The sequence below is a fragment of the Eptatretus burgeri genome, chromosome 9, assembly GCF_056783735.1.
Source record: "Eptatretus burgeri isolate ZD-2024b chromosome 9, Ebu_testis_v1, whole genome shotgun sequence".
Taxonomy (NCBI): domain Eukaryota; kingdom Metazoa; phylum Chordata; class Myxini; order Myxiniformes; family Myxinidae; genus Eptatretus; species Eptatretus burgeri.
Genome location: NC_140969.1, coordinates 106,565,821 through 106,588,460, shown reverse-complemented (window position 1 = coordinate 106,588,460; position 22,640 = coordinate 106,565,821). Strand labels below are relative to the sequence as shown.

The following is a 22,640-nucleotide window of genomic DNA, read 5'->3' as shown; positions in this document are numbered from 1 at the left end:
AGAAGGTGGAACAGACTCTTCGACGGTTGCAAGAGTGAGATGTGCATGGAAGAAGTTTCGGGAACTGAGTGGCGTGCTGACGAAGAGGGGAGTGTCGTTGAAGCTGAAGGGAAAGGTGTATGCTACATATGTGAGGACTACGATGATTTATGGGAGTGAGACATGGGTAATGAACATGGAGCAGCAACAAAGGCTGGAAAGGGTGGAAATGCGAATGGTTCGGTGGATGTATGGAGTATCGTTGAGAGAGAGAGGAAGACAAATAATGACTCGCGGAAGATGATGGGAATAGAGTCTGTGATGGATGTTGTGACGAGAAACAAGTTGAGATGGTTGGGTCATGTATTGAGGAAGGATGAAAGTGACTGGGTGAGAGGAGTGTTGGAAATGAGTGTAGTCGGAAGTGGAGGACGGGGAAGACCGAGAAAAACTTGGCTAAAGGTGGTGGAAGAAGAAATGTGGGCAAGGGGATTAAGAAGGGGAGATGCAAAAAATAGGGTAAAGTGGAGAAGATTGTCATGGCACCCGCAAGGCTAACCCCTGCTTTAGTGGGGAAAATGGCCTTTAAATGCTTGTGTGTGTTCATATGGTAAACGTCTTGGAAATCGGGCGTTACAAATATATTTTGCCTTGAAACTCACAAAGGGAAACGTATAACCTTTGTAAAGCAAACCCGATAACCAAATGCTTTAGAAACAATCATGAGGAGAATGGAAAACCTGAGAGAACCTCCATGAGATACAGGATCAATGCCCGTAAGGGTCATAGCATGTCCACACACCTGTGGAGAGTCCTTACCGATCTAAATCTACCCATATGTACCACAAAGCTTCATATCTCTACCTTGTAGTAACTGTCGACTACATCTCGATCGGGACACAAACTGTTCCGCTATCGACTGTGTGGAGCTCGGTAAGTGGCTTAAGCACTCAAGCAAGCTCTCCAACGGAACGCCTGGCTTGGCAAGCAATTACCAATTGCCATCGATAAAACCATGCACCCGGAAACGCCCAAGCAATGTCAGAGTTGGACAAATGAACACCTTTATAGCATCGGAACTGCTGCCGAGTTCAAATCTGGAGCTTAAATTTTGTAATTTGGCTTAGTTTAAGAGATTCTCAAGGTTATGGCATGTACAGAAATGAAATCAAACCACGAACGTTGGTGTCTTTGAGCGTTTATAAGCATTGCAATGTACCCAGTGATTTGTAGCTATGATGAACAGGCATTCGATAATATTACTGAGCAAAGTGAAAAATAAACTTTATCGTGAAGAAATCGTTGCGGCCGAGCTGTTCCAAGTCAAGGCATGGTTGAGCAGGTAAAAAAAACATGGTGGCTTCAGACTCCAGCGAGCAAGGTTGCTGAGGATGCCCCTGATAAGGCTGTTGATTATCTTCAAATGGGGTGTGTTAATTAACCCAAACACCCAATTTTCACTCGTGCACTTCCTTGGAGTTCCCTTCGTATGCATGCAAAGTTTCAGGCTGTTAGGTTTCATGGTTTTGGAGTAATGGAGGACAAACACACACAAACACACACACACACACACACACACACACACACACACACACACACACACACACACACACACACACACACACACACACACACACTGACATTTATTAGTATAGATTGAGCTTCAGTGTGTCTGTCCAGGCCATAACGTTTTACCATTTGAGCGTTTATCATCAAATTTTCAACAAACCTTTATGATGAGAATATGGAAAACACCAATTAATAAAATGTACAATTTTTTTTTTTTAGCTGTTGTATTCTTTGTTTAGTTTGAGTACAAAGCGGATGTGGACGGGCTTTTCATTTTGAGATGCCTGATAGTTTATCTTCTTGATTGTGAAATAGCAATGTTGGAGCTAATACAAATCGTCAAAACAATGAAAGTTGCTATTGAAAGCCCCAATAAGGATGCAGAAGCCATTTTGGAAATGATGTTTTTTTGGTTCTCAGTTACATTGTTTTGTTTTCACGCATGGAGGATGAAAAATTGATAAAGCTTAAAGCTCTTGTATCCTTTGGCAGTTTCACGCAAAGCTTCAACCGAGTGAACCTGAAGTATGAAGTCTTACCCAAGAAGCTAAAAACGATCGCAGATGATTGTGCTCAATGGATTATCACAAACTACCCACGTAAGTACCCTGGTTGAAATTTCTCTCCAAAGGAAGGCGTACATTTTCTATGGTTACCTGTCGGATATTTGCATTGGTGCTGTTAATGGCAGAGGTAAGCAATACTCCTCTCCTCCCTATTTTCTGCTCTGATAAAGCTTGAATCAAAATACAACTCTGAAGCTTCTTCCTATTAAGGCTTTACAAGTATACATGAAAAGAGAATATAAAGGGCCAATGTGGTATACTCCCCACCCAGACATGATTCTTTCATAATAAACCTTAAATATGAATAGGTACTAACATTAGGGATACAAAAATACAATATGATGTAAGTACGTGTTTGTATTTGCAGGTGATGCAGGCATTGTGTACTGCCTTTCACGAATGGAGTGTCAAACCTCAGCCGATGTGCTGTGTAGAGCAGGTATCCTAGCGCTGGCATACCATGCTGGGCTCACCGATGACAAACGTGACGTTGTTCAAGGCCTCTGGGTAAATCAGAAACAATGCAAGGTGAGGCATGTCTCATTCAAACTAGTTCTTGCCATTGTGGGGTGTCCAAAGTAAGGCCAAACAGGCCACTTCCAGCCGGAGAGGAAATTATACATTGTCTGTGTGATAACACGAAAAATGGCCTGCTGTGAGTTTGTAGTGACAGCAATGACCACTGTTGGCTAAATTGACTTTTTCATGGGTAAAATTTCTACATGTAGGACTGCTGCTCTGCTACGAAGATGATATTGTAGCTTCCTTCTTATGTTGTTTCACTATAATTAAGTGCGTAAAGCTCTTAATGCTTCTTTTTTTTTTCTTTTTTTTTAGATTACCTGGAATGTAGTTCTGGGGAGCTTATGGGATGGTGCGTCGTCTGTCCGTCTGTCCATAAACACTTGCAAATTCTTCTCTGAAATTACACACACAATTTCGATGAAGCTTCACCACAACCTACATCACCCGTGATGTACCAAAGTTTGTTTACGGCATTAAATAAATCAGGGTCTGAGGGTTCTCCGGAGGGAGTTTAGGTGGGGTTGCTCCCCAAAGGTTATTTGCTTTCTTCTCAGGACTTACTTACACAATTCCAATGACACTTGATTCCAACCGTCATCACCCATAATGTACCAAAGGTTGTGCACGACATTAAAAAAAATTGGGGTCTAAGGGGTTGTACGAGGTGGGGGGGGCGGGGGGGGAGTGGTTGAATATGTATTTGCTATAACATTGGTTCATTGGTACATTTTGCTGAATCCATCCCACGTTGACTTCCTCCTCAGTATCATTTTTCTATCATGTGACCTAGGGGCATTGCCCCTATTCTTTTCTTTTGGGGGGACAGGATTTAAAGCATGTGGTGGTGTTGACAGGCACACACACACACACACACACACACACACACACACACACACACACACACACACACACACACGAGACACAACACAGGATTGTTAGATGGGACAAACACAGCCACTGAGTTGTGGGAGAATGCTATCACTTCCTGGGGCACTCTGGGTACCAGAGATGTCACACCGCCTTCCTTACCGCACTCAGTGGGGCATTTCGAAAGGAGGAACTTCCTTCTCCCCCATGGATACCAACCGATGTGGATTGTGCATGCCCTTATCCTTTTAAATGCTGAACGTTAAGCAAGGAAGCAGCACGTACCATGAAAAATAAAATAAAAAGGTCTTTGGTATGACTTGGCTAGGGTTTGAACCGCCAACCTCCCAGACTCGGAGTGGATGCTCGAAGCATGACAACACTTGCTTAGTGTTGTTTTGTTGTGTTGAGCAGCAGACCCAGGAGGGTCATGAATGACATCAGGTCATCCATCACCTTATCAATTGTCATTTTCTGGGGAATCAAAATAAAGACCAATTACTGCACTGTAGTCCCAAGAAGGAAGCCGGACATAACGATACATACGCACATAACTAAGTTTCAGCGACATTAATCACAAAGACAAAGTTGCACAGCTAACTTTAATTTAAATACCTCTATTTTGTGAAACAGCTCCCAGTCTTCTTGCTTTTTTAGAAAATTGTCAATTCAACATAATTATGCAATCCTCCTTCTGGCTGATGTGAATTTTTTTTTTTTTAAAATCAGAATATCCAGTGTTTGCAGAAAAACAAACAAATGTTCACACAAGTGTAGTGTTGCTCATGATTTACATAGGGACATGCATATAATGGACAGGTTGAAACAATATTTTGTTTAACATTGCCTAGACTCTGAGCTTTGTGATCAATCTGGCTCTCTGGAATTACATTTTTACACCTCTGGTGCACATAAAAATTGTGGAACTTCCTCCGGCAACACCATTTTGTGATGTTGCTTTTCTCTCCACTGTCAGAACTCGATAACAGTGGCGATGCACCGTAGTCATAGCCAGTTGAAAGCATGATGAGTTTGTATAACAGCACCAGAGTTCAAGCCCCTGCTTCAAACTTTCATTTATCTCAGGTTTACCGGCCTTGATGACGATGAGACCCTAAATCCGCAAGGACGGATCTCATCTGAAATGAGAGCAATGAAAGGACTTTGTCACCCTAAGAAACCTTTGTTTCTTGTGCAGCTCAACTGTCGTAATCTTTCTTCCATTTGTGCAATTGAAGAACTTGACAAGCACATAAATTACTTCAATATCTCAGTGAATGCCACCATGATAAGTGGATGATATTTATTTAAAAAAAAATAAATATATATATATATATATATATATATATATATATATATATATATATATATATATATATATATATATATATATATATATAGACAGAGAAGAGGATATAATTATGTCTCAACTACATAGGAAACATGAGACTTTCAAAGTGATGTATGAATGCTAAATGAGGCCTTTCACGCATCTACTGTGTGTGTTTACATTGACTCGGTTCCACTCGCCAGTCACTTTTAAACTTCCGTTACTACTGTAGAATGAAATCCGTGATTCAAATAGTCTTTTAAAAACTATTTTCAGGATGTAGATGAAAGAGTGGCAATTTCAAAATCTTCAACTTTTCACAATATATGCAAAAAACAACTCGTGTAATTTCTCTTGTAGCCCCAGAACCAAACAAGCAATATTGTTGCGGGCTGGCATCACAGGAGAAACCACGAGGGAGGTGGTGTCTCGGGTTACTCTACAGCCTCACTGGAATCGCAGGCAGTTGCACACGAATAACTTTGTGATGCGTCGGGTCGCTAATCAACCACAAACGCCAATAACTCGACCATGTGACTGAGCGTCCTCCGTATAACAAACCGTTTACCTTAGGGTCACGTGACCTTACCGAGGAACGTGCCCTCGGTACGTACTTGTGTTAACCAGATTACTTACCATATCAGGTGCAGCCGAGTGGAACTGCCAAGTACGTTATGGCTACGGAGCGAATCTTTGGGGAATAACATCCCAGCTAAGTTAGGGTGTGCGCAATGCTGGACCAATGAAGGAAAAGACAAAAATGAGCTGGGAACATTTCTAAACAGCACATTTATATACAACCAGAATGCGAGGAAAGTTATGTAGCACATTAAATGGGGTTTATTGGAATGTACAGCAGGGAAAGAAAGGAATTTTTGGGGTGTGGCAAAAGGCAACAATCTTTCAAAAGCAGACACAGAGCAGTTATGCCATTAAATATTATGCAGTCTTAACTTGCATTATCATGACAGGCGCCATCTCTCTCTCTCTCTCTCTCTCTCTCTCACACACACACACACACACACACACACACACACACACACACACACACACACACACACACACACACACACACACACACACACACACACACACACACACACACACACACACACCAAATTTAGATAGCCCAGAGAGAAAGCGGGTGAGGGTAAATGACCTCTTAATACCTGGTGTGGTCGGCAGACGAACGCAACCCAGAACGCTTAAGGAGAGAGACAGAGAGAGGGAGAGAGAGAGAGAGAGAGAGAGAGAGAGAGAGAGAGAGAGAGAGAGAGAGAGAGAGAGAGAGAGAGAGAGAGAGAGAGAGAGAGAGAGAGAGAGCTAAGAGGAATACTGGGTGTCTCCGGTGTGGGAGTGTAAGGTGTGGGAGTGTGAGGTGCAAGCATAGTGCAACATGGGGGGGGGAGGGGTGCGGCGTAGTGCGAGAGGAAGATATGAAATGCGAGTCAGTTCATTTTGCTCCTTCAGGTTCTGCCCTTAAAAGAACTGTCGGGATTCGCCCACGTTGATGCTTTTTTGTGTGTCCACAGTAGACGAGATAGAGAGAGAAAGATGGTAGAAAAAGATGCGCAAGAAGAAAGTTCCTATCCCATGTGTGTGAGAATCTGTATGTGTAAATGTCTGTACCTAATGAGGATCGCTGGAAATGGAGCGGCCCCGCCTCGTGGCAGCAGTGTGCGACCCACTTTTGGTCACTGGGATTCGCGGTGCCTCTCGCTCTGCGCCGATGTTCAACTTGCCGACTGTCTGCTCGCTGATCTCACCTGGCTCCGCATTCCTCTCTGCAGCACTGCTGACAACCTCGAGCACGAAAGGATGAACAGCAGCAGCAACAAATGAGCTGACCGGACGAGCATGGTGAAAAGGACAAACTGGCCAACAAACTGACTGACTGAGCGAACTGATGAAAAGGCCCTGATTGGCTCCGCTCTGCCCTTTTTTGGGCCCAGACGAAGGGAAAGTGCTGGGAATTGGATCAAAACGAGCTGTAAGCAAAATCCCACTCCCCCTATTGGTCCACATCAGCCATAGCCATGCCCCGCCAGACCTCATACGAAAAATGGGCCAGTTACTCGCTGACCTTGACGTGGGTCGGAGCTTCGGGCTTTACATGGGGCCGCGGTCTTCGGATGCGTTTTCCAACCCCGACTGTGCACTGATCCTCACTTCAACATGGAATTGTAGCGAAATCCCTGCGCTACCTGTCGGTCCCTTCACAAGCTGCAGCGCACGTTCGTGCTTTGTGTTGTGCCTTGAAATGGCTCGAAATGGCCTTGAAATGGCTCGATCTGCATCTCCTCTGGGTACCTTGATGCTTTGGTACGGATTTGGTGACCATGGGGCAGTTTCTGCGGTTATAGAGTAAAGCACTCTTGTTATGACATTTGTAGTCAGAGATGGTGGCAATGTGGCATTTGTAGCGAATGATCATTGACAAGTGGCATCCATGGTAAGGGGTGAGTGCCAGATGGTGTTTGTAGTGAAATTGGTGAATAAATGTCATGAGTTAGTTTGAATTGTTGCGGGGATATTTTTCCCAGTTGCGTGAAGCAGTTGTGAACTTGGTGAGCAGAATGAGGTCTGAGGAGAGGTGGCGGTTGGGAATTGGCGTGCACACTTGGAAGGAGAATGGATGCGCAAACTCCAAAGGAACGATGTACCATGCATTGTCGGCAAAGAGCACTCGCAGCACGAACATGCTGGAGTTGCTCGTAGCGTGTTGCTCATTCTTATTGCATGGCATGCGTGCTTGCTTGCATGTTTTGTGTAAAAAGTTAAAGAGATATGATAGACCCAACTCCGAGAGTCCCACGCAATGCATCTTTCCCCTTTTACCCACTAGATATATGGAAGGGACTAACTAAGATGTACACTATTGAAATAATTGCTTGGGATCACTGTCTGTTGTGTGCCATTGCCTTGGAGGCATGCGGTTTTACAGAAGAACAACAATATACTTAACCCTCACAGCTCTTGTCCCCTCCCAATGTGATTAACAGTAAATATCATCATTTTAAACTTACCCTGTACATTCCCAAGCCTCAGATATGTCTTCCCATTGGTGTTCAGAAGCACCTTATCCAAATATACAGTCCATTCACTGTTACCAATCCATCAGGGGTTTGTGGAGCACACGCCCGTCCTCTCGGTTCTTGCACCGACCCACATAGTCAGGAGTTTATAGTATGAGCAGCTTCTCTTTCGGCGAGCTGAGAAAGTTCAAGTCTTTCGGTGTGAAGAGGCACATCCCTTTTTCTCAGGTACTTTTCACAAGTATTTTCGACTTCTCTTTGAAGCTTTGTGAGCCATTTTTGGTAACAATCTTGATCTCGCACACACAATATAATTTATGATGCTAAAAAGCACCACTTGGGTTTCTGCGCATGCATGCCAAGTATTCTGGGGTGGATTAAGTCATTTTGAAAGTGCCATTTACTCGCCTGTGTCCTTCCACCCACCACCTATACTGCCCCATCTTCTTGATTCCTGTTCCTCCCCCTTTCCTAACAGTATGGATCGCAAACCGAAACATTTGAGTACTCCCGGCAACACCGCTTTGTGATGTTGCTTTTCTCTCCACTGTCAGACATCTCCCTCCTTCCCCCCCCCTCTTTTGGTTGCCAAACAATGGGGTTTGTCAATGCTCTGTTCTATAAAGGCCTTCCCCTCAAGGGGAAAGAAGCTTTTGTGAGCCATTATCTCACTCTTAACTCCACGGCTGCAAGTTCAAAGTACACAACCCGTTCACGTCATTCTCCATCCCATCCCCACACATTTTTTTTCCTATACCTCAACCCCCACCCCCGACACTCCCTTTCTCATTGCAGGTTGATGTTTCCTTCCTTCACCTCTCTTTCCTCCTGTTCATTCATCCATATATTGTTCCGGTGTCTCATTGGCAGTGCATTGCCTTTTTCTCCCTCTGTCACCTTGCTCAATTAATGTAGACTGCAGATTTTGTTAAAATAATAATAAATAAATAACTTGGTAATGCCAAAATGATATGACATCTTCTTAGATTGTTGATGAATGTATTGTGATGGAAATGGCCCTTAGTAGGCTACTAAATATAGGATTAGCTCAGATCCCCCATTAAATGCATGTTTAGCTCGGCTGTTCGGTAAAATGGACGTTACATGTGTGTCGGGAGTTGTAAGAGGCTGTTTATTGTTTGTGCGGTGGTGGTGGATCGAGAGCTCCCTCTTCTTCCTTCCCCTCTCGGGACGATAGGCCCCGCCCAGTCGGCTGAGAGGGAGTGGCCAAAAAGAGGAAGTAAAACTAAGGGAAGGAGTTTGTCGGCTTCGTAAAGGGGGAGGAGCCAGTGGCTTTGAAGCGAGCGAACGAAGCAGAGACAGTGGTGATTCTGCCGGGAGAGAAACTGGACTTGGGCGCGCCGGGTCTGCCTTCTGTGGCCTGGAGAAGCGAGCCAGGGCCGAAGGAAAGGCAAGGAAAGGCAGGGAAAGGACTGCAGGAGGTCTGTCTGCCCTCGGCAGCGAACGGAGACCTCTTGGAGTGGTTCAGTTTTGGGAGAAGTACAAAAACGGCAGTCGGTTTTGAAGCCACGAGCGCCGAAAGGAAAAAGGAAAGCGAGTGGTGCAATCGGCAGGGAGAGGACCGGGCTGCTGTGAGTCTGGAGTCTGCTTCGAGAGGAGGTGATCGACAGGTTCAACCTGCGTCTAACGACGGAGCCTCCGACTGTCCCTACTCACCTCATGGCTCGACGACGTCTTGGAATCCAATGGACACAGCCTGCCGGAGCCCGGCACCCCGATTTGGCCTTGTCTGGTGAACAGGCCAGGCCTGGACTTGTATGCTGGACCTTGAGAGAAACTACCTGGGACCCATCGTCGATCTGGCGGTCTTGTGCCATCGACCTTACGTGGGGTCAGAGCGCGCGGAGACCGCGTGCGGTGCGAAAAAGGAAGGCGAGCGCCGTCTCGTCATGCGGCGTGTTCGAGCTTGGGCTCAAATCCGTGGACATCGGCTTGTTACGAGCAACATTTGTGCTTTTGACACTTTCCTCTCGTCCATGAAACATCACCAAGTACTCTGTCTTGTCTGCATGCTGTCTGTCGGTCTTGTCTGCATGTTGTTTAAGGCATATCTCGGTAGGGACCCCCTCGAAACCCTCGAAACCCATAGTTCCCCAGTTAAGAACGGGTTGAAGATTGTTAATAAAAACAGTCATGAATGTTTTGCTTGTGTTGTGTTCCCCGATAAATCTGGCTGAGTTATACGAGATTTGCCGCCTTGAATTATTCGTGCCGTGCTGAGAAACAATTCGCTCGATTGGTATATAAAACCAAAATGGTTTCAGACTGGCAGAAAACGCTCGGCATCTGACAAAACCAGTCTGTAACCGGGGTTCTATTTCCCCAACTGGTAAGGCCCTGAATTACGTTGGTATCACGATTGAAGACGCGTGACCCGAAGCCTGTGCCGAGCCAGCCGGCGTTATAAACCCTGGAGACGGCGGTGGTGAGGGTGGCACCAAGAGTTGGGTGAGAATCCCGCCACCCCGGATCCGCAACAGTATGTTGAGCCTTTATTTTCAATCTTAAGAAGTGTGTTTATGACATTTTACCTTGCATTGATCAAGGCAAAGGATTTTACTTTTTTCGGAAGCTACGATAACCAACTGTTTTTACGTACACTTTGTGAGGTAGTTTGCTTATTCTGGCATTTTTAGAGTTGATAGAAATTGCTAGGTGGCCTTATTGAGAATACTACATAATTCATATCTATTTCAATGCTTGTGTACCCTTCAATACATTGAATTAATTTTTACCATTTCTTCCTATGTAATATGTAAATTAATTGAATGTCACCATGTTTTGTTGTTCAGGTCGCGTGACTACATTTGTTCAAGACACTACATTTGTATTTTTTTTGTTGTTTTTTTTTAAATGTATATTTCTTCTATAAACATCTGATTACCAAGTTCTTAAAATTAGTTCTCTGTAGCTTTTCTTTTTTATACCTTGTTAAAATATAACCACTATTTTTCAGCAAGGCTTTAAAGATATTTTGATGAGGGTTTAAAGTAACTTTATGGATTTAAGTTTGTGTTTGAGACTGAGTTTAAACAAGGATCTTGAAAACCATGTCATTCATGTGACTTTCAGGTGATCTGTGCTACAGTAGCTTTTGGCATGGGCATAGACAAGCCAGATGTGCGGTTCGTCATCCATGCATCGCTGCCCAAATCCATTGAAGGATTTTACCAGGTTTTGTTTCTTGTTTTTCCTTGTACATATATCTTTTTCTCTGTGCTTTAATTTTGAGATACAAGACTACATATTACTCCAAGCTGTTGCACACATGTGTTGTGCAGGAATCTGGGCGTGCAGGCCGTGATGGAGAGCTTTCACGATGTGTACTGTTCTACTGCTATCCAGATATGCATCGAATCCACCGTCTCATCATGTGTGAGTGTAGATCCATTTTTGACAGACTAATAACGTTTAATGTATTGTAATCATGCACACCATTTTTCTCATTCTTCGTCCCTTCACCCTGGTGATGTGCCAAGCCGAGGGGACCCGCACCACTCAACAAATGCATTTAAGCAACCTACGAAGTATGGTCCACTTCTGTGAGAACAGGACTGAGTGTCGGCGCTCACAGCTGCTTGCTTATTTTGGAGAGAAGTACTTTGACCAGAGCTTCTGTCGTGAGAATCCTTCTGTTGCCTGTGATAACTGCTGCTCAAAACAGGCAAGTCTATCGATTACACAGCAATGATGTGTTCCAGACAAGCTTGTGTCAGTGATTATACAGCACATTGTGTGCTATTGTGGAGCTGAAGCAGAAATGAAATGTCGTGGATTATGGTATCTCTTCTCTATCATGGAATGCGGTAGTACTCCATATAGAGGGGTGATACAGGAAAAAAAAGTGCATTTAAAAGCCATACCTTTTGTTCTCGAGCATTTTCTGAACTTAAAAAAAGACGTCTTTAAAAATACGTTTAAAAGGACGTATCGAGTGTTTAAAAAAAAAGACATCAGAATACATCGCTAACATACCACGAGAGATCGCTAAAACACCAATTTATACTTCTTCCCCTCAAAATAATGTAAAACTATAGCCTGACCTACCTCAATAACTGTTCAAGTCATGATGGTGATTCCAACGTGAGGAAGTTACTTTGTCTCTGAGTTGGTGCTTGCAACTCAAAATTTACTAAAAATGTAGAAAACATTCATCGTTTAATTACGAAAATAACTCGAACGAAATGTGGACTCATCCAAACCAGGCCAGGATCGTGAAAGGGAGGGGTGGGGGGGGTGGAGAGTGGACAGAACCATTCAAAAAGCAATACATATCCAAACCATCCTCCAAATCAACTGAAACAAGTATTAAAACAATTTAATAACATAGGTGGATTTAATTTATACCAAAATAACACAATACATGACATTAAGCATTTTATTAAATTTAAAACGATAGTCGCATTGACATTTCCACACATGATATGTTGTAATCTACATCGTGGACTGAGCCAAAAGCCAGGATTGGGGAGGTGGGGGGGGGGAAGGGGTCAAATGTACCATAAGCCATATTTAATAACAGATGGGTTTAATCCATAGCAAAATAATAAAATATAGAAAACATTAAGCATTTTATTACTTTTTAAAATTGTATGCGAAAAATAAAATTTAAAAATATATAAAACACTAGAAAGCAAAGGCCGTTTGCATCCGCTTTCAGGATATGTATAAAATATGGTGGTGTGAGGAGCGAAGAGGGGGATAGTGTTATGGTGATATTCATGATGGCCTTTCCAGATGCTGAATACTGAATAATATACAACAACACATTAAGAGGGAAATCAAAATAGAAATGCAAAATACAAAGTCCGTCTCCATTCAAAATGTATATCCTTTTATATTCAGACATCTTGTTCTTGTTCTCGTTCTTCTTTTTGATGGGTGCAGGCAGGCATGCATGGTGACACCGAGCTGAAGCTACTTTTATACATATAGTTTAAGCTTTTAATGAAAACAATTTGAACATACAGATCGATCCCCCCACCCAACCCCTCTTCCTTTCTCATGTCATTCTTGTGGAGTATAGGATGGCCAAGAGTCAAATGCACGCGATCAGTCCAGTCCATCGGTCACGTGGAGAATATTGAATTAACGTGAAAAAGTGAGGGCGGAAAAAAAAATTCCGTACAACAATAAATAGGCACCTTAATTATTAGGGTTTGATCGCCTCCTTTCACTATAATGATAGTAACTAGGTAGATTTGTTTGAAATGTAAACAAACTGGTCTTGTGGTGGAGTGAATTCTGACATATTGCTCCTCAATATGATTGAAACCCCTGGAAAACCCTTTGTGCAGAAATTCATTCAACGAAATGTTACCAAGGAGGTGCAGATTTTGATTCAGTTCCTGAAGGAGAAAACTGCAGTGGGAAGATGGGGGCAATCAAGTACTTCTCGGTTTACACTCAACATGTTGGTGGATATTTTCCTTGGTAGGACACCTTACTGTTACTTCTTACTCACATCAAGTAGGGAACTACACTGTTACTTCAACCTGCAGGTGTTGATGTTTTGTGCCATTGACTGTTTTTTACCTGTTTTACACCAGTCTGCTTTGTGGGTTTATCCAGGGTGCAAGAATGCACGCGATCAGTCCAGTCCTGTGTTTGGTGTGGGCTCCTCGATGTCACGGCACAATGTAGAGCGACTGCTGCGACTTCTTGTCCTCCGTGAGATCATCAGTGAGGAGCTCGTAGTTGTGGCCAACCAACAGACTGCGGCATACTGCCGTCCAGGCCCACGTGCAACCGATTTGCTGTGTAGCCAGCTGCAGGTACGTGGTTGTGTTTTTTGTGTGGCTTGTTTTTGTCTGAGTATAGGATGGCCGAGAGCCAAACCTCTTGTTTAAATTAACAATGGATGGCACTATTTCCAAAAAAGTAGACTATTTATACTACCTGTTCAAACTGATTCCATTGGTAAACACAAAAAGCTTCTTGTATAATTACAGTCAAACCTGTCTTAACGGGTTTATATTGTGCCGTGAGTTGGTGGCAGGATTTGCACTCTGGCCATCATAAGACCCTTCACTCCGCAAAACTCCTTGGGAATACCTCCTGTGCAGCTTCCCTTTGCAGTGCATCTCATTGGATGACCGGATTGGGGCAAAGCCTTTGGGGACCCTCACTCTTTGGTGATAAGACTAAAACCACGGGGTAACCTTCCCGGGTCAGATTGCGGTAGTATGTGTCGGGGTGGTGCTGAGTTGTCGTCCACCAGACGGCAGTCTCCTTGGGTTAACCTGAGGTGGTCCCTTCAAGTGGGTGCCTGGAATGTCCTATCCCTAAGAAAGGATGATCACTTGTCTCTGTTATCATCTGAGCTCAAGCCTTTGGACATCGGTATTGCAGCACTCCCTGAGGATTGGAGACCGGATTGCGGCGAGATCATGGCAGGTGGTTACACCTACTATTGGTCTGGTCGCTCTGATGGTGACCATGCCCAAGGAGGTCCTGTACCTGCGTCTAATAAGCTGACCCCAATGATAATTGAGGTAACACTGGTCAACAAGAGTATTATGAGACTAAGGATTCGTCACTCCTTGGGTGTCATTTCCCTGGTCTCTGTATATGCTCCGAATGAGGCGAATGATCTCACTGTGAAGAACGCATTCTATGCCATGCTCGAGCCTCTGGTTGATCAGTGCCCCAGGTGAGATACTCTTCTAGGCTTGGGGGATTTCACTGCATCAACTGGAACTGATAGGGATGGTTATGAGACGTGTGTTTGTCCCCATGGGTAGTCTGGGACTGTGAGCCAGAATAGCACTAAGTTCCTTCACTTTGCAAGAAGTCATGATTTTAGGGTGGCTGGTTCATGGGTTTCATCACCATGAACCAGCATCGATCAGATGGGTGATTTGAGAGAGATTTTAAAGGTTTTCGCTAAAATCCAATATGGCTGCGAAACCACGTCGTCAATGCTGTCTGTTATTGTGGGTTTACATTGGGTGCAATAATCACCACAGGTTCATTGCTGGACTTGGTATTCCAATGCTGGTGGTATGGCAAAAGAGATTGACCATTTTCTCGTTGATGGTCGCTGGAGGATGGTCCAGAACTGCAGGGTCTCCTGGAGGGCTTAGTTCCTCAATACCGACCACAGGCTTGTTGCAGCAACTCTGAAGTTGCAACTTTAATCCGGGAGAATGATACCATCACAGCCTCGGCTGGATGTTGGCAAGCTCAAGGATAATGGGGTCGCTGAGGAGTTTGCGAACAGGCTGAGTGGAGATTTGGGGGTCTGGGTGCTTTGGGGAATCCTGAAGAGTTGTGGAGTGCCTTCAAGACCACCATCTTTGATGTTGCCGGTGGATGTCTTGGAACTCACCGTCGGGCGAAGAAGAATTTTGTCTCAAGGGACACTGGATACCGTTGACCAGAGTTGCAGGGCCAGGCTGAATGGCAGAGCTGAGCTGTTCAGGGAGCTGAGGCGTAAAACTGTACGTGCGCTAAGGGTGGACAAGGAGGCCGATATGCGAGGAATCTGTGAGGTGGTGGAGCATCACATGTGGTCAAGTGATTCTCGTCCTACTTAGAGGAATTCACGCATTGTGTGAATTGTCATTCACAAGAGATTCACTTACCTTGGTAGTGATATTCTCGTCTCTGCTGGCTCAGAGCCAGAGGTCAACAGACGTCTGGGTCAGACCTGATGAATCGTGGATTCACTGGATCATGGGGAGTGGCGCTGTCGGTACCTGTGCAGGACGACGAACGTCTGAGTCTTCAGGTCCTTGATGCTTCCATTCTTGCTCTACAAATGTGAGACTTGGACTCTGAACAGGGATCTGAGACAGAGACTTGATTCCTTTGGTACCAGGTCTCTTTGGAGAATCCTTGGCTGTTGCTTGTCGGACTTTGTGTCAAACGAACGATTGCTGAGAGAGACTCAAATGAGATTTGTTACCTGTATAGTCGATGAGCATGAGCTGTGGCTGTGTGGACATGTGGCTCATTTTCCTGACGCTGATCCTGCTCACCAGATTATTTCGGCGATGGAGCCTCGTGAGTGGCGGAGGCTAATGGGCCGACCACATGCCTCGTGGTTAGAGCAGGTTGACAGCATCTCAAGGAGATGCGGATGGGCCAGGTATCTCCCTGGGGGGTGGCCAGATGGAGGCCCGATGGAGGCCCCTGGAGTACCGGCGGAAAGTGGACGCAACAACGCGCTGCTCCAGCACATGCTCCCATACGTGACTTGACCTGACCTGTCCTGTCTTAACGGCCACCTCTGTATAACCGTTACCTGTCTTTACGCAACCAGCAACATTGTCCATATGCAAGTTAAAATTTCCTTGTTTCAAGTAAAAAAAAAATTCATTGTTTTGAGTACAAATTCCAGATCACTCCATTGGTCACCAATATAATAGCTTCCTGGATGCTCATATAAAATATCTTTCATGTAAAAAAAAAACAACATGAAAAAACAAAACAACAAGCAGTCATAGGCTGGTACTTACGAAATCGTCAACTTGACCTCTGACCTTGTCTAATAAAATCTGTCTCTAGAGAAGGTAGCGACACAAACCAGAAGTTTCTACGATGATTCTGTACCAAACCATCAAAAATCGAATGTTTGACCTCACTGTGACCTTGACCTTTGACCGATTTTGACCAAAATCTAAGCAGCGCAAGCCAACACCCTCCTGAATCACGTGGTGTAATTTGACATTGGTAGCTTCTTCCGTTCTCGAGTTATCGTGCCTACAAACAAACAAACACACACACAGATGACGGAAGTCATCAATATACTTACGAAATCTTTAGATTTGTTTGGGTCCCATGGAAGCGTATCGAGGGTGGTGCCCAGTCTGCCATGTCCAGGTCAAAATGGCCACCAATTTCCAAAATTGCCACCTGAATAGCATTTCTGACCACATATAAATACTACTAAATTGCATGTAAGGGTGATTTAGGAGGTGTAAATACAAAGAACCACACAAGATAAGTTGGAAAAATATTAGGACAACTCTTTATTTGCATAAATTCAAAATGGCTGCCACATTGTATCCGAGGTTGACCTAATTTTACAATTAGACCTTTTTCAATATGTTTCTTATGAGGATACTGCTACAAGAGATTTTTCATCACATAAATATTAGGCACTATCTAAACTGTTAACTACAGTTTGGCTACTGTTGCTGTTTCTGATGTCATAGTTAATAAAATGCCATCCCACTATAGACCTTTCGCAAGTCTTCCCATCACACACTATTCTAAGGGTATAGTGCATCATGGGAACACTTGCAAAAGGTTTAATGTCACCTATAGTTGTCAGCATTGACGTAATTTACGTAAGTGTACCTCTATAACTGTATCTGAATTCATGCTTGTAATGATAAAAAAGAATGTTTGAGCTCGGTTTACAACATCTTACGACATAAAAACTCATAATTATGTGGTTTACGTGATGACTATCTGTTGGGAAAAATACCACCACCTGTGAGAAAAATCCAAATGACGTCATAATGTATATGATCAAGCTTAAAATGTAAGTCATGCTTCAAAAGTACCTTTTGTACTCATGCACCAACCCTAATTAGTTACAATTTGCATAAAACTGACCAATTGAGTTCTGCTGAGGATATCAGTTACATTCCATACTCAGCGAGTGCAACTTCCCCTGCACTCACAGAGTGCTGTGCACTCCAAGCCTGTACTACTGCATGTGCATCTCCTTGAGCATAGTGGTTCAGCCTTACAGCCACACTTGACCTTTTTGCGGCCTCTGGTATTGTTGTCCACAGTGGTTTCCATGTGTTGTCATTATTAGTCCAACCGAAAGCATCAGGACGAGGGACATTCTGTTCAGTTTTCAGGCTCATCAACCAGATGCAAGCTTGGTATATACTCTGGTTTGTGTGCTGGATCAGAGCAGCCTGAGATGCTGGGAGATTCTGCATCATTTGTACTTTGCGGGGGAAGAGTTTCTTCCTCAGGTCATTGACGCTTTCAGACAAGGTTGTGCTGTCATACAAAATGCAGGTTAATTGTTCTATGACTTTGAAGAGAGGCGATTCAACCGTCATTGGCATGAAAGGATACTGCATAAGGAAGTGGAAGGCTTCAGTTGCTGTAGGAAATGCCCTCCAGGCCTCCCAAGATGACTTTTTTGCCCTTCCATTGAACTGTGATGTAGTATCTGACCCAGTGAAGGCATGGAAGAATGGAAGTGCTCTGGATTTCCCTTCACCGAGTTCACCACAGAGGGAGTTGATGTGGTAGAACCTGAAGTGTTTTCCTTTTCCAAATGCTACCCACAGCTGAACATCAGGGTGTTTCTCTAGAAGGTCAAAGAATATGCCAGCCAGAATGACCACAACATCTGTATCCACTGTGCTGACCATAACAGTCTTTGCACCCTTTTGTAAAGCATCTGCGATATAAAGGCACATTCTGGAGTTGGCCTCTTCATGATTGGTTGCTGGCATAGGTTCACTGCTGCCTTTGGACACAACTGATTGTCCAGAGGTGATGTACACTTCCTTGTCAACTGGATACTCATAGGTGGTAAGTTCCTCTGTCAGCAAAGCAAACAGCTCTTCCTTGTTCTTGGACTCCTGTAGGAATGTAGCAAAGTTTCCAGGCAGCTTTGTCTGTGGGGCGACTTTCTTTCTCACCCCCTTCCCTCTCTTCTCGCGAGTAGTATCCTTCAGGCTGCCCTCCCTGAAGGTGTCCCATACAATGTCCATCCGCTTGCAGCTTCGAAGCTGGTGATTGGTCCAGCGTATGAAGTTTCCAGCACTGTTGTCACCAAATGTTGTAGTGTCACCTCTAGGAAGAGCGTGCACTACCGCTGGGCCATCAAACACTTTAACATCAAACTGTGTAGGAGCTTCTGGCTGCTTGCTGGGCTTCAGGAGATCCAGTAACTGTGATTTAGAGCTTGGCAGTCGGAGTTTACCATGACGACTCAAGGATGGGGGCCAGGGATGATTCTCATGAGAGAAGAACTCATCCATATCGGCATCACGAACCTGGCTAGAGATGAACAGCTTGCTGAAGAGACTGCAGTCGCTCTTGATTACCTCCATTTGCTGTTTCGTCTTTGATTTAGATTTAGCATAAAGTTGTTTGAAAAGAAGCAGTCGATTCCGTTTGATTGGCTTATGGATTGACACAGTCCTTTCCACAAGGACGTCCTTAACATAGGCTTTGTACTGTTCCTTCCCTCGGGCTTCCATTGTATGCAGGGTATTGGCCGCAGCTTCATCAAGACAATTGTGACTGTCGATTCTCATGAGTTCTTGTGAATCTCCCAGAAAACGGTAACCCATCGATGTAATTGTTGCACAGAGCTTATTGACTTTCGTCTTGACCAATTCTTGAGTTGAAGCCCCCTTTTCATGGTTTTGGGTGTCAGTTGCCTCATGAGTGGTGTACTGGTCTTCAAACTCTGAGAGTAGTCTGGCCTGTTCAGGACCTGACACCATCCATCTCTTGAACGCTGCAGGGTTCTCTGTCAATCCAATTGCTCCACCAGTGTCCTTCACTCGTCCATTGTTTTGCTCATGTGCTTGATCCAGCGGCATGGTAGAGAATTTTCTTTGTGTCTTGGGGAAGACCCAGAACTTCTGTAGGTCATCTCGGATCCCGTCGGGTAGGGATTTCATGTCCCTGATATGCACAGGAATCCAGCGAGCGTAATTTGGGTGGTCTAAGGCAAAGAACCAGGGGGTCAATGTCTCAAGTACAGCAATGAAGAGTGAGAGGTTTCTCTCACGATGAGGATCAGGATTTCTAATCGCAGAATTATGTCCCAGTACTCAAAGGTGGGATTCTTTGCACACATTTCTTTCTTCCAGTTATTGAAGGCTGCTTCATCATGAGGGCCTAGCTTCTCTAGGCATGCATCTTGCTGCAGTTTGCCAAGGGAAAGTGCGCTGATCTGATGGGCATGCCTCGTCCTTGTCAAGTGAGTTACATGAAGGAAGGAGTCTGCAGTTCCTGCAGAAGCAACACTTGCATCACTCAGAGCTGCAGTCCAACCACTTCCTTCTAGCAGGTCTCCAACCATCATCCACAAAGCCATTTCTATGTGGAGGCCTCCAAACATGACAACAAAAGACGTTTCACCAAATGTCTGTGGCCACGTCCATTGCACATACTTAGCCAGGGTGTAGAGTGGTTGATCGAGTGCAATGACTGGTATCTGCCCTGGATTGCATTTTTCTGTTTCACGCTGTATAATGGTCATTCCATGTCTAACCATTGAAATGGTTGCAGCTTTCTCCAGAAAGAGTGGTAAGAGGGCACTAATGCCTATCGGGTCTGTAGGCTCTGGTTTATGCGATGCATGGTATGCAGCCCATGAGATGTATTCATCTGTACATATTGTATCTTTGGAGAGGATCTGAATACTCTGCTGGACCCATTGCGCTTCTTCTTTCTTGGCCTCTTCAAGATGGCTGTCGATGTCAGGGGTATCAATGTCAGAAATACCAGCCTCCGAGACAACTACACCATCAATATTGCAAGCCACGTCTGGTACAATGCGGTAGTTGTCTGGTAGAGAAGGTCTTCCGGTATGTTCAGGAGGGGGAACAGTGATAGCCGGTCTGCTGGTACCAGGGTTGGTGGCAGTCGGGAACTGAAAGAGGCTAATACGTGTCCCAAGGAAAGATCCTTGGGCTGTTGTGGAAGACAAGTTGTGGTCGATGTTGTCGAGAGCCCCTACTGTGAAAATACCATCACGAATCTGTGGAGGACACACTGAATCGTCATCTTCAAAGTGTTGGCACACGGCTGTGGTAAGCCAGTCTTCTACCTCTAAGGTACGTTCATAACTGACACTCATGCCCATCTCGTACAGCTGTGTCAACATTTTCTTACTGCGTGTAAGTGTGTGTACATTCAAACCAATATATAAAGGAAGGGGAGGCTCACGGTCCTTTGTATGGCGTGACTTGGACACACTTGAAACCTTTCCTTTGTAGTTAAAGAGTATATTTTGGCAGATTGAGAGGCAGGCCTGGGAATGTGCAATGCTTTGGTCATTGATGTTGCTACCACACAGAAGCATAGATACCAGTGTTTTGAGAGAAGTGGGAACTGAACTTTCTTGGCAGTCAGTGGGAAATGTGCCAGAGAATTTAAAGAATTCACCATTAGATATCTCTTTCCGTACTGTTTTCACTACACTGACCATGGAGAGAGCTTCTTCATCAAAGTCACGTGATGCCATTGCTGCCTTCAAAATTTTCTGAAGCCCCTCATTAAATACAAGGAGAGTGCTCTGCCCGTCTGACTGTTCAAGGCAGTCAGCTGCAAAGTGTGCAAGAAGCTGATTCTTGAGACTTGACCTATTGATTGTTTTTCTGACACCTAGAATGTCAAGTCACTGTTCAAACAATGTATGGATCTCAGAAAGTTTGAATATGTGAGTTCCGTCTTCAATTCTGTTTTCTATATAAGAAACCAGCTCTGCAAACACTCAAGCCTGCATCATTTTCTGATCAATAGTGGATGTGGTATTGTCTTCCTGCTTTTCTCTTTCCATACTTCTATTGCGATTCTTGAAGGCTGTTAAACATTTATTGTGATACTTAGCTTCAATAGCTACTAAATCACCTCCTGCAATTCTTGCTTTCAAGTCTGTCTTTCAATACTGTAGCTATATCTCTGAGTGTCATATCCAGTCCTAAAGTAGAACAGTTATGCAGCTTCCCTTGAGTTTTTCTACAGAAGATGCAGTCTTTCATCGTTGAAGATGACTCGTGTGTTTGGCATGTAGACTTTCTTTCATCCTGTTCAGTACTTTTTCGCTTATGTCTATCTCTTGCTCTTTCAAGCTTAGAGCTAGCAAACTTCAGTTTACATGCTTTATGCCATTTTGCACGATTTTCAAGAAGTTCAGCAGCAGTGTCACATCCGCTGTAGGCTAACTCAACTGGAAGTACTTGTAGTTCATGAAATCCCTCCACATTCTGCAGGAAATCATCATATGAAGCTAGTCCTTCTCCATCTGACCTTTCAGCAGGACACTTTAAATCACCATCTTTCAAACCACATATTATGCACTTTTCCCAATCCATTCTGCTTGGGATCTATATTCGTCTTCCTGAAAAGAGACCAAGACAAGCACATATATTATGTTTAAGCAATTACAGACAGAGCGGTAAAAATAAAAAAGCCAGGGTGAGGCAAACGTGTTAATTGCTCCTCAATTATAAACCTGCAATCGGATATACTCAGGGCAAATTTAGCCTCATGGCAAAAAACATTGACCTTTGGGGAAAATTTGACCATTTTGGAGGGAAAAGTGACATTTTTGGGGGGCGTGGGAACGTAAAAAGAATAAAAACATGCTTGACTGATTCCAATCCCACATTTAACAACTGCTGCACTACTGCGGCAAGGTGAAAACCTTCCAGATTAACAAAAACCTATGTTATATGTGGTATTTATACAGTATTACACCATGTGACCTTTGACCTCAGCCTGACCTTGACCGAGGCACCCCAGATCGGGCACCCCCCTCTAGAATGTTTCAATGGGACCTGTATAGTAAGTGTGCAAAATGTGGCGCTTTAATCCAGCGTGTCATGATCTTGCCCAAAATTGGCGCTAAGCCACCGGACTATTGTTTTCGGATCGTGAGGTGTAGATTAGTGGGGCAGATAACAGCAATTTTTGAGAGGAATCGTGCAAATGATGATACAAGCATCAAATTTGGCACATTTGTTCTCCAGGGGATTCTAATCAAATCTGCCTGATTGGCCATTTGAAAATCCAAATTTTGAAGAA

At 44.2% G+C, this 22,640-nt stretch overlaps 2 protein-coding genes across 6 annotated transcripts in view; one reads left to right on the top strand and one right to left on the bottom strand.

Moving 5' to 3' along the window:
• Positions 1 to 22,640, top strand: part of BLM (BLM RecQ like helicase) — a 144,378-nt gene that overhangs the window by 109,904 nt on the left and 11,834 nt on the right. For all 5 annotated transcript variants that reach the window (XM_085896579.1, XM_085896578.1, XM_085896581.1 and 2 more), the window contains 7 exons: positions 2,041 to 2,147; positions 2,482 to 2,642; positions 10,965 to 11,066; positions 11,174 to 11,267; positions 11,372 to 11,556; positions 13,190 to 13,325; positions 13,464 to 13,666. In XM_085896579.1, the coding sequence (XP_085752705.1) occupies positions 2,041 to 2,147; positions 2,482 to 2,642; positions 10,965 to 11,066; positions 11,174 to 11,267; positions 11,372 to 11,556; positions 13,190 to 13,325; positions 13,464 to 13,666 (988 nt within the window). The remainder of the gene's footprint in view (positions 1 to 2,040; positions 2,148 to 2,481; positions 2,643 to 10,964; positions 11,067 to 11,173; positions 11,268 to 11,371; positions 11,557 to 13,189; positions 13,326 to 13,463; positions 13,667 to 22,640) is intronic.
• On the bottom strand, positions 16,408 to 22,282 carry LOC147020866 (uncharacterized). The gene is given in 3 exon segments (XM_085896577.1): positions 16,408 to 19,623; positions 19,626 to 21,490; positions 21,492 to 22,282. Coding segments are annotated over 3 exon segments (4,440 nt in total). The 5' UTR covers positions 21,929 to 22,282; the 3' UTR covers positions 16,408 to 17,485.